An 11,359-nucleotide genomic window follows, 5' to 3' on the forward strand; every position below is an offset into this window, starting at 1 on the left:
TGCTTCACGGACGGGACAAAGTTCAAGCCCTGGTCGTGTGGAAACCTGAATGCCTCAGGTGCAACTAATTCGCCAGAACAGGCATGGAAAGACCTCACTTCATCAGTACAGGACCAAAATTTAGGGAGCAAAGCGCATCGATTTCTTGACGATTCATAGCTAATGGCAAGGCGGATGTCAGCCAGACAAGCATTCTCCCACCGCCCCCTCGTATCGAACCTGGAGCGAGCTGGGGGTATTTCGAGCAGCGAAAGTTCAATCAAAAAGCAGGAAATTGGAAGGAGACCACCGGCCATGCTCCTGGCGCCGAGCCATGGCCGCGAGGCCTGGCAGAGCGGCGAAGCAGCGAAGAGCAATCTCGCGACGACCGGCGCACCCGACCCCTGCCACGGCGCAAAAAGGAAATGCATTCGGGTATTCAAGCGAGCCAAAGAGTAAGGAAAAAAGGGCTCCCAACGCCGGCCGCGCCCGCGCTATCTCGTCGCGAATCCTGTTGAAGAGATAGCCGTCAGGCTCTCCGTGATCCAGAACCGATACGCCCATGTAATCGTGAGCCGCTCTAATCGCCGTGCCATTGCGCCATTTGTGCCATATTCATGAGCGAGGACTTGGTCTCTCAGTCATTCTTCTCCACCACGGTCCCGTTGAATTCCGGGTAGCTGCCGATTGCGCCGCCCATGGTGTTGCCCAGGCTCTGGTCGATGTTGCTGTCCATTGTGTGATCGATGTTGCCCATGTTCATGTTGGTGCCCATGTGGCCCGTCATGGGCGCTTGGTCGGGTACTCTCTGGAGGCCCTGGGACGTGAGCTGCGACAGCGTATCTTCCAGGGACTTCATTCGCGCCTCTCGAGCGGAGTCGTTAGCTTCCATCCTGCGGATCCGCTCGTCTTTCTCAAGGTTGTCGGCCTTCAGGCGCTGCAGCTCCTGCTCGAGATCATCGCTGCTGCGCGGACTTGCGCCGTTGTCAAGGCGTCTGCGCTTGTTGAGATCAGGGTAGGGAGTTGAAGTGTTAAGTTCGTCAATTTCGCCAGTCTCTGAAAAGCGGGAAGCCGGGGTCTCGATCATGTCGGCGCCGGGGGCCGCATCGGCAGCAATTTGACGAAGATTCGAGGGATTCGTGGGATTCGAGGGGGCATCGGAGGTGATGCCGTGGACGCGGCGAAGATGCTCATTGAGGTTTTCTTTGCGCGTAAAGCCTTTGCCGTTGAAGCGCTTGCAGTGTGCAACGTTGCATCTGAGCGCGTCCTTCGGGCCCCCGTGCTTGTTGTGAACTTCGCGCTCGTGGCGAAGCAAGCCACCGGAGTAGGTAAAACCCTGGAGTTTCGCGCACTGCGGCTGCTGGCACCTGTAGGGCCGATCATGCTTGTCCATGTGTTTGCTACAGAAGAAGTTAGCAATCAAGGCCGAGAAATAAGTCATGTGGCAAAGAATGCGACATACCTCCATTCGCACTTGCGGTCAAAATACAAGCCGGTACACTCCTGTGCGAAGTCGCAATAGTATTTGCCATCGTGAGCCTGAGGCGGTTCGCCGCGCTTGATCATGCGCTGCACCTTGTGCCCTTGCGAATCATCGACATTGCCGGGAGAGTTGCCATACGGCGACTCGTGCGGGCTCTGGTGATCGCCGGCGGGCATTTGCATTTGCTGGGGGCCTTGGGACATCTCGGAAAATGAGCGCTTGCGCACAGAAGTGTCGCCCATAGGTATGTGGGAGGGCGTGATCTGCCTGCTCATGGCTGGCTGATGGTCGCTAGTGGGCGACGCCAGGCCGTTGGTGCCGGTCGCCATTTGAGGGGGAATCACGTCGGCCATGTTGCGACCGTGCGGAGTTTGCACAGGGCGGCGCGTAACGGGGAGCGCGTAGTTGCTGCCTTCAAAGACGCCGTCCAGGCCGCCGAAGTTGTTCCTCCACGGCGCGTAGATGGATGTCGCAGAGTTGCAATGAGAGTCCTGAGGCTGCACCTGCGAATCCGGAGTATATGGGTCGGCGGAGAAGGTGATGGTCGGGGTCAGCTGACGGGTCGCGCGTGGCAAAGTATGAGTCTGAACCGCAAGGCTGTCGCCGGCGTGCGCGAACTGCGGCTGCGAATATTGGTCGGGCAGACGCGTGGTGTGACTCGGATTGTGCCAGTGGCGACCTGCTGCCTGTGGTTGGTATGCGTTGTAACCTGCGGCCGCGCCCGGGCCCAGCGGAAAATTCGGCTCCTGAGGCAGCCAAGGAGTTTGGTCAGCTCCAGCCACCGCTGTGGCAAGAAGGTGTGGCGCAGCGGCCGCGAGCGCGGAGGGGGCGCGGCTGCGCGTCATCGTGGGAGGCCGGGGCTGCCGAGGCTGCTGCGAGATATGAGTTAGCGATTGATGTTCTTCCATCCTCCTTTCGTCAATATCAGACACTTACCGCGAAAGTCAGTCGTGTGCGGTTGTTGAACATCCAACGGAGAGCGGTGACCTTTGTGTTCTTTGTGACCGTCGAAAGGACACCCGGCCCAAGCTTGGGAGCAGTGCAAACGCGTTACTGTTCACCAGAGCAGGCGTGAAAAGCGGTTGAAGCGCGTTGAGGTCGCTCGAGAGGACAATGAATGCACGCTGCTTCACCGGTCTGACGTACTGACGGATGAAAGCAAACGCGGTGCTGAGGGTGAGAATGAGGTCGTTTTTGCAGTCAATGGCCGTCTTGACGCGGTGTTGTCGATACCAGTACTGACAAAGCAATCGATTGGTTCAGCAATGACCTATGCGATGATCAGTCCTGGGTCTTGTCGCGATTGATGTTGCTGGAATAAGTGCGGTATACCTTTCACTCCTCAATTCGCTACAAGCCCCAACACCCTCACTTCTAGCGTGCCTATCCTCACTCCTTCTCACTCAAAGCTCTGACTGTTCGCAAGCTTCTGCTTGTGACTAAGCTTTGGACTGATGGCTCAGGCACACCTCTTGTTCAGGTCTCGGCAAAAGCCAAAGCCGATGGTGTTATCACTTGGTCAACCAGGACGTGCAAGTCTGCTCGCTTTCGGAACGGAGAGTTCAACGATCAACTGTCAGATACAACGGTGACCTCGGCGTGGGCGGCGACGACGACGACGATGATGACGAGGACGACGTGGACGATGTGGGGGATCGCAGTAGGGCGAAAGGATTGAGTTCCAACGGCTTCAGGTAAAACAAAGAGCGCCAGACGACATTGGGGGGAGAGAACGGGTCCCAAGTTACTAAACATACACGACTTGACTCGGCGGCGGATACCGGGCAGTGTCACGGTGCGTGTGAACGTTGGTCGACCGCAGCATTCAGAAGATTATACGGGCTTCAATGCTCGATGATGCGGTGGGCGACCGGGCGAACGACCCCCAAGGGCTGTGCTATGTACCGCCCACTGCTCATTGTACGTGCCTCCGCCGGTGTAAAACACCTCAGCTGCATAACCAACCGGTGAAGGAAGCGGGCGGAGTGCCCTTCTGCCTGGCGAAATGGCGCTATCGACTACAGAGGCTGGCGCGAAGGGAAAGCTGAGCCATGAAATATCTCTTTTCGTGTGGCGATTGTGCTGCGAGACAAGTGCAACAACGTACTCCGCCCCCCGTTCAGCCAGCACCGCCCTCTTGCACAGCGCGTAGGTGAGGGCGGAGTATGCATGCTGTGGCTTGCTGCGGCTGAGGGGGCCGCAACTTCGCCCGTCGGAGCTCGCCTGGGGTCCTGTAACACCAAATTGCCTTGCATTAGAGCAAGACTGACTGGGCTCTCATCGCCTTGGAGTCTCGGTGAGTCGTGGGAATGCTTGCAGCTGTGGCTGTACTTCAATGCGCAGGCTTACCTGCCAAGAGATTGAGAGCGCAGTTCAGAGGGTGCAAACGACTTGATGATCATACTATATCTCTGTGAGTACCCGTCGGGACCATCGCACAATGTTCACCCACCATCCAGAGCACCTCTGGGATTCATTGGGGGCAGTGAGGCAGCTAGGCAACCTTTAATTCACAGCCCTAAGCGATAAGGCGCAATCCAATCAGGGCCATCTGGACCGACATTTTACGTTCATCCTCATATATTGAATTACAATCTTTAAGCGCCAATCTCCCTATTCATGTCCTTCTCTCCGCCATATCCCTCCGCCCTCCTACTCTGCACAGCGTCCGCCGTATCGCCCACCTGGTCCTGCTGTCGTCCGAAGCCCTCCTGCGCTCCAGTGCCCGAACTGGTCGAAGTATACCCGCCGGCACCTGCCTCTGAAATCCCCTGACCGTATCGGATGTTCTCAGCCGTCTTCTCGCCCCTCTCGGCCTTCTCTTGTGCTGCGGCTTCGGGCTGGACGTCAACTGCAGTTTGGGGCTGGCCCATCTGGCCGCCGGACTTCTTGTGCGGGACCGTGTCGGTGTATGTGCTTTCGTATCTTGAAGAAAGCTGTTAGCATGTGCCTCAAAGGAAGGCTTCGTCCTAATTGACTGACTGGGTCTGCTCGCCGCCCTTTTCTGTGCTCATGAGGTTTGAAGACATTGTGGTTGTGTTGTGCTATGGACAATGGTGGGAGAGTCCAAGAAGCTTTGAACGCAAATACAATCAATCAACTGTAAGTCGAGTGAAGTTATCAATACTGACGGAAGTCAAGATATCACAGGACGCTTCTTCGCATTGTTTTTTAGCCCGAATAATCGCAGCATCACAGGTCTCCTTCTCCACAGCGATGATGCAAGCGGGGTGGGCGATCGCTGGCGACGTCAGATTTCGATGGGCATGCCTGCAAGTGAGCAAACATGGGAATCTCAACTTCTCGGTACTATGCCGACAATCGCCTCAACCACATAATACTTTCTCGGCAACCGATCCAACTGCAGATCTTGTGAGCTATCAACTCTGGTGCCATTGCCGCCTTGACTTCTCTGAAGATCTCTGTGGACCTTGTCAATTGACATCTGATTGCGTTTTGCTCCGTCTCAATGCTTCTCGACGCAGGCGCTCACCTCCTCGGAGATGGCAGTGACTGACCCTATGGGTTTTATCTATGACGACGAGCCATCGTGCAGACATGAACCCACCCAACAGCGAAAACAGCTGCGATAGATTACCTTGCACAACCAATCGCCCTCGTTCAATCATCTCTTTACGACCTCTCCACCCACGCCGGGCTCAACCCAGCATGCAAGCCCCCCGTAACCGGAAAATCTGCCCCCGTCGTAAACGCACTCGCATCACTAAGCAAATACGCCACAAGCGGCGTCAAATCCTCCGGCCGCCCAATCCGCCTCAGCGGCGGCGCATGGTGAAACATATCGACCAGCTTCGGATACTGAACTCCTAAGCCCTGCGTCATGGGCGAATCAATCACACCCGGCGAAATACTGTTCACCCGCACCCCAACCTCTCCCAGCTCCGCCGCCAGTGGACCCACGAGGCCTTTGACGGCCGCTTTGGACATGTTGTAGATGGAGAGGTTCTGCATAGGCAGCTTGATGCCCTGGGCTGCGACGGAGGCGATTAGGACGATGCTGCCGCCCTGCTTCTGGGCAGTCATGTGCTCCGCGGCGAGTTTGGCGGCCCAGAAAGTGCCCAGAACATTGACGGCCAGCACGCGCTGGCACTCGGCCCAGGTGTGGTCGAAAAAAGGCTTGTCGAGCGCGATTCCCGCGGCCGTAACGCAACCTTGGATAGAGCTTGACTCCTTGATGATATTGTTGAAGCCAGTTTGGAGGGAGGATTCGTCGGTTACGTCGACTCGTTCGTAGAAGGCTTGAGTGCCGTAATCGGTTTTGAGGGTTTCAAACTCTGGTACTGGTTCAGGCAGGGCGTCTAGGACTGCGACGTTGCCGCCGAGCTGGGCGATGGCTTTGCAGATGGCGAATCCGATGCCTCGTCCACCGCCGGTGACTAGGACTGTTTTGCCTGCCATGCTTAGGCGGTCTGTGATTTTCGTGTCCGCGGTGCAGCCCTTGACAGATACTGTTGAGGAGAATGATCTCCTGTATAACGATTGTGGTTGGGTATTCAGTTCATAGCGAGGGGCGGTTCTTGTGAAACCAGCCCGAGCACGTCGTCTGAGCATTCTTGGGAGCAGCATACTGGCTTACTAGAGACTTCAATTGATCGTGAGACCGATGCGGAGATGAGTTGAGTTATCATCGAAACGATTCGCAGTGACGATTAACAAGTGTGAGGTGTCGTTCGGTTGCATGGTTCGCTTCAATTGTGTACAGCGGTTATATGATCAACCCCGCTTTGCGAGCAACACGGCTATCATCAGCGTGACGGAGGCGATGGTGTCACAAGGAGAAGGGTCGATCAACGGATGATTTTTATTCAGATACAATACAGCAATTGTTCGCGTGAGCGTTAGCCGACAACTCCAACGATAGTCCCACTGTACAGTTTCCAACGAAAAGCCCTGAACCAAAACCCGGACTCCCCGGCCTCGTCCATCGTATCATAGTGCCAATTCATCAGTATCAATGCGCCGGAGCAATCGGACTAGCCTCAATACTCTGCTTCGCCTCCGCCAGACTAATATTCCCAGACTCATTGATGAACTCCTGCGGGACCTTCTCACTCAAGTTGACCGCCAAGAAGCTCTTCGGCAACTTGACAGTGTGGAACTTCGCGCGCAGCGTCTCCAGAACCTCCTTCCACTGCCCATGGCTAGTCAGCGAGCGCCTCGGCGCGCATCCAATGCAGTGTTTGCTATCCAGCTGGACATCGAGCGGGTCGAAAGTGTGGCAGCCGGGCGAAAGGGTGATGCGGATGGAGTAGTTGTAGTTCGTCTCCGGGTTCTCTGGGTCGATGTCGGCGGCCGCGTTCTCGGACTCGTACAGCTCGAAGCAGATCTGCGAAAGGTAGTCGAGCTCCGGAATGGCGTTGCGCGCAATCTTGGTCTGTACGCCACCCTCGAGGATGCAGTTCAAGAGAGTGTAGATGTGCGACTCTTTTGTGAAGTAGATGAAGGACTTCGCGTCGTCGGAAGCTTGGACTAGAAGCGGGATTTTGTTAGTCTATGAAACGATCGATTATGGATTGGGTTTTGAGTCGCAGCTTACCTTCTTCAATATCCTTAACGATCTCCTTCAGCAACGGCAAGCTCGTCAAGAGACCAATCTCCAGCTTCTCGGAGTCCGTGATACCATACTCTTGCGGGCCGATGAAATCGAAGAGGATCTTGCTGGAGCTGTAGAGCTCGTTCAACTTCTCAAGCCTCACGTCGTGCTTAACCTTGCTCTCCGGATGGTGCGCCTCATCCCAGCCCGTGAAGAGATTGAAGTACGACTGCGCAGGGTTGTTCTGCAGAGCCGGCGACGCGACAACATCGCGCGTGACAGAAGTGAGGTCGTAAGACTTCCTACGGAGACCAACTCGCTCAGCCAAAGTAGGGATCTTATCCTTACTACCTTGAGGCGGCGAAGAGCCAGAGCTTGCCGCAGGCGTGTTCTTGTCGCTGGAAGGCTGGACACCCTCGTGGGTTTGCTGGAACTCAGCGCGGGCCTCTTGACTCTCGGTGCGATGCAGAGTGCTGTTCCTCTTGGATTCGCCCTCAAGCTCGGCGATCATGGCTTTGGAAGGAGTAAAGACCCATTCGAGGAACTGCCTATTGTGCAACGCGTCGAATTTCATGGTGTCGTAGAGCTCGCTGATCTTGCTAGGATCAACACGTTCGGCATCCATGAACTCGTTGAAGAGCTTCTCCCAGCGCTCTTTGAAGAGCTCGGCATCCTCGCCGGTGCACCACCTAGCCTGTACGGCTGATGCTTGCGCCACTTGTGGGGTGGTAACGCTGCTGAGCGACTCATTGCTACTGTCCATCGCTTGCGGGTTGTTGATCTTGTCCTGCGACTTCGAAGCATCGGGAGGAAGCAGCTTGGCGAGGTTTGTGTGCATGACACGACGGTGGAACTTCATGAGCTCGACCACGTTGCGAACAACAAGGAAGGGTTCAGGAGTGCCATCTCTTGGCCATGCAAACTGTTCAGGCGCCTGGTGTCCCTTACGCAGCAGACCCTTGAGCTTCTTCTTGACCTTGTCCATTTCGTCCTTGGCGGCGTTGCTGTCATCAAGTAGATCCTTCCTCACACGAATCTGATCCTCGGCGATGGGCTTCTGATCCAAGAAAGCGCTTGCAAAGATCTGAGCCGAGGTCGTGACACGGCGCTCAGAAGAGGTGAAAATCGAAACATCATTGAGAACATCGCGGTTCATCAACAACAGATCATTACGCATGTTCTCACCCAGATCGGTTGCCTGGTACCTAGCCGAATGCGTCGGCTCACCGCCCCACTTCATGACTAGCTGCAACTTGTCGAGCACGAGGCTCTCCTCAGCAGCGGTAGCGCGAGACATGGTGACCTCAGAGATGGAATCGCTTCGCTTCGACTTCTCATCTTCAGCAGCTTCCTTGAGTTTCTTCTCCTTCTTTTCCTTCTTGTCCTTCTTCCCCTCCTTTGAGGAAGCCTCCGCTTCAGATGCCAGCGCAGCTTCAGCCTCAGCCTTGATTTGCTTGGGCTTCTTGAACATGGGCTTGATCTGGACTTTCGTGCCAGCAAGGTGGCCCTTCTTCTCCAGAGCATTGCTCAGAGTGCGAAGCTTCGTCATGTCCTCCTCGCCCTCATTCATCGCCAGCTGAACGGCATGCTGCACACTATGCAGAGCCGCCTCGCCGACCAGCAAAACCTCCTCTTGATGCCCCTTAAGCAAATCGACGAAAGGCTTGGTGTGGAAGGTGAACTTAAACTTCTGCTTCGGCGTCCTGTCCGCGTGTCGAATGACCGCGACCATGCCCTTGAGCTTCCACTGACTCTTGGAAGCTGGCGCAGGGACGGCTTTTTGTGGCTCCTGCTCTTGCTGACCAAGCTCCTCGGCACTGGCGGATTGCTGGCTAGCTTCTGCACGGATATTCTCAATGTCCTTCGGCACGGCAGGAGGAGGCAGAACGTCATCCTTCGATTGTGGAATAGGCGGACGTCTCATCGGAATTCCACCACGTTCGAAACTTGGTGGCGAGGTGAGTGGACTGGTAGCTCCGCTGGGGCTGCGTTGACCGGCTGCGTTTCCGTGCCGGCTGGCAGCTTGTGAGACACTATCACGAAGCGCGGAAATGCTGCGGCTCCTGAACACGTCCTTAAAAGTGCTGCGGTGTCCCTGCTCTTTCTCGCGCGGGTTTGTCGACTGTCTCTTGATTCCGAGTCCGTCGGGTGGGAGTGACATGACAGCATCGTCGCCTTCGTAATCACTAGGCGTGGTGCTGCGTCCTTCCTTGCGCTGCTTCGCGGCGATAAACATGGCTCTGAGGATCTGAGCACTCCTGTCGTAGTACTCGTTGTTGTCCTTGACAAAGCTCCAACCGTTGACGTCAATCACAAAGCTCTCCTTCTCCACGCGAAGAAGATCGAAGCCGCAAACTGCTTGGCCAAAGCCTTTCGCAATTTTCGCGGCCATGTCCTGTTCATTTTCAGAAAGTGGCGTCACGTAACGGATTTCTTTGCCATTCGGGTTACGCTTGACAACACCGTCGACGACAGGCGACTTCCTCGTTTCGGCGTGGCAGTATTCGGTGCCAACAGTGTACGCTTTCACATCTTCGGCATTCTCTACCTTCAAGAATTGCTCGTAGATGTAAGAAACGCTTGGCTCCAGGATAGCGCGGGGAATTGTGAGGCTTTCGTCTTTCTCGGAGCTCTTGTTGTTGATCTTCCTGAAAAGTCTTCGTCCTCCGCCACCCTGCGACTTCGGGTAGTAGATGTTGATGTTGTGATCTTCACCACTAACAGGCTTCTCCACAAAGGGCTTGCTCAGGCGCTGCCCGTCGACAACCAGGGTATCGTCGTCGTCTTCCATGTGGACATCGGTCGGAGCCTCCTCGCCTCCGCCTCTTCCATCATCGGAGCCATCGAGCTTCAGCCCTGTGAGCGACTCGACCCTCTTAGCAATGTCCGTGCTCAGCAGGACGGGCCCGCCGTCGCGGTTGACTGCCAAACGTTTCGGGGACGGAACCTCCAACTTATCAAGGATCCTAAGACACATACGGCGGTCCCAAAGAACAGTCTGCATTGGCAGATCGTTGACGCAGAAGGGGTGCCTTAGCTTGACATACGCAATTGCTTTCTCCAGGGGGAAGCCGTCGCTGAAGAAGCTGATAAGGAAATCGCACACTGGCCAATTTTCCACATTCTCGTCCAAGATGACTTTGTCGCCGAAGATGATGACTTTGAAGTCGCCATCTTTACCGACAAGTCGATTCAAAATATTACGCGAAGGTTTTGAACGAGCTTTGGAATCAAGGGCGCAAATGCCGATCGTGCCGATGAAGTTGGGGGATTCGGAAATGGTGGAGCGATCCTGAGATGGCGATGCTGAGCCTGGAACACTATTTCCCATGCGTCCGGAGCCTGGCAGAGCGCGGCCGCGGACTGTACGACCTGATCTGGTGGCATTTGCGCCTGGTGATGAAGGGGAAGTAGAAGGCACATGAGCTGGCTGAGCCGTGAGAGATGGCTCTCGAAGCGAGCCATTGAGCGAAGGTGACAGAGTACCGCTCTGGCTTGATGTGCCAGAGACATTGTGAACAGATGCCGGGGCAGGATCAACGTCGGAGTTGCCAGCAATCGAGCCTGGGGCGCTGCCGTAAGCCTGTTTTGCGGCTGTGTACAAGCCAGTTCCGTAATTGTAGAGCGACGAAAAGCTCATGCGATTAGAGTCGAGGTCCGGCTCCGGAGGTCGCATATGACCAGAAACCGCAGCATCTGGGAGACTTGCTGGGGCTGGCACATTTTCCTTCTGAGAGCCAGAGATGGTTGGCGTGCTCTCGCTGAGCGACGGGTCGTCGCCCACGCCGGGATCCGCAGTCATCTGCTTATCATCGGACATGTTGCCGATGGATGACCAGCCTTCACTTCTTCTGCCTCTGGGAGGTGAGGGTTGGTTGAAGGCAGATTCCTGATTTGGATTTGGTGGTGGCGGCATGGCTAGACTCGTCGGGTCGGTCTGCCCGCCCGTAGTGTCCGCGGCGGGCACAGACTGTGACGACGATGTGGAGCGAGGGCTTGAGACTGTGTTCAGACGAGTATTTCCATCACCCGCAATACCGTCCGCCCCATTGCCAGGCGTGGACGCCATAATGGGGTCTGCGAAGAGTGAAAGGTGCAGAAGAGAGGGTTGCTGGCTTGAGACTAGAATTCATCAATGCACTGATATAGTAGTGCATTCAGTTGGGACAACTGCAAAGGATAAGCTTCTTGCGAAACAAACATTGAGCCATGCAAATCTAATTGCTGCCGGCTTTATCAATGCATTTGGCGAAACCAAACTCCTTTCGATGACCTTTGTAACTATCAAAAATGCTTGCGAAGATTGATAAGAGGGCAGCGACACACAACTCTAAAGCAGGTAC

At 55.5% G+C, this 11,359-nt stretch overlaps 4 protein-coding genes across 4 annotated transcripts; all 4 read right to left on the reverse strand.

Moving 5' to 3' along the window:
- Positions 1–119: 119 nt before the first annotated feature.
- WHR41_06061 (uncharacterized protein) lies at positions 120–2,307 on the reverse strand (the record flags this gene model as incomplete). The annotated part of the gene is made up of 2 exons (XM_069374666.1): positions 120–1,379; positions 1,442–2,307. 2 exons carry the CDS (start codon positions 2,305–2,307, stop codon positions 617–619), a joined length of 1,629 nt encoding a protein of 542 aa, XP_069228698.1. The 3' UTR covers positions 120–616.
- Positions 2,308–3,834: 1,527 nt separating this feature from the next.
- On the reverse strand, positions 3,835–4,690 carry WHR41_06062 (uncharacterized protein). Its single transcript, XM_069374667.1, has 2 exons — positions 4,445–4,690; positions 3,835–4,387 (listed from the first exon to the last, which is right to left on the reverse strand). Exons 1-2 carry the CDS (start codon positions 4,489–4,491, stop codon positions 4,060–4,062), a joined length of 375 nt encoding a protein of 124 aa, XP_069228695.1. The 5' UTR covers positions 4,492–4,690; the 3' UTR covers positions 3,835–4,059.
- Positions 4,691–5,095: 405 nt separating this feature from the next.
- On the reverse strand, positions 5,096–6,099 carry WHR41_06063 (uncharacterized protein; the record flags this gene model as incomplete). Its single annotated transcript, XM_069374668.1, has 1 exon — positions 5,096–6,099. The coding sequence occupies exon 1, from the start codon at positions 6,047–6,049 to the stop codon at positions 5,096–5,098; it is 954 nt and encodes a 317-aa protein (XP_069228696.1). The 5' UTR covers positions 6,050–6,099.
- A 167-nt stretch (positions 6,100–6,266) lies between these two features.
- On the reverse strand, positions 6,267–10,836 carry WHR41_06064 (uncharacterized protein; the record flags this gene model as incomplete). Its single annotated transcript, XM_069374669.1, has 2 exons — positions 6,267–6,952; positions 7,020–10,836. The coding sequence occupies 2 exons, from the start codon at positions 10,834–10,836 to the stop codon at positions 6,435–6,437; spliced, it is 4,335 nt and encodes a 1,444-aa protein (XP_069228693.1). The 3' UTR covers positions 6,267–6,434.
- Positions 10,837–11,359: the final 523 nt, after the last annotated feature.

This window comes from Cladosporium halotolerans (assembly GCF_011745625.1).
Source record: "Cladosporium halotolerans strain TM138-S3 chromosome Unknown Sca18, whole genome shotgun sequence".
NCBI lineage: Eukaryota > Fungi > Ascomycota > Dothideomycetes > Cladosporiales > Cladosporiaceae > Cladosporium > Cladosporium halotolerans.

Bases quoted from the DNA above. Each gene is read 5' to 3' on its own strand.
- WHR41_06062 (XM_069374667.1), bottom strand. From the start codon at position 4,491: ATGTCTTCAAACCTCATGAGCACAGAAAAGGGCGGCGAGCAGACCCA. The intron at 4,388-4,444 runs GTCAGTCAATTA...GCTTTCTTCAAG, and splicing joins AAGGGCGGCGAGCAGACCCA to ATACGAAAGCACATACACCG.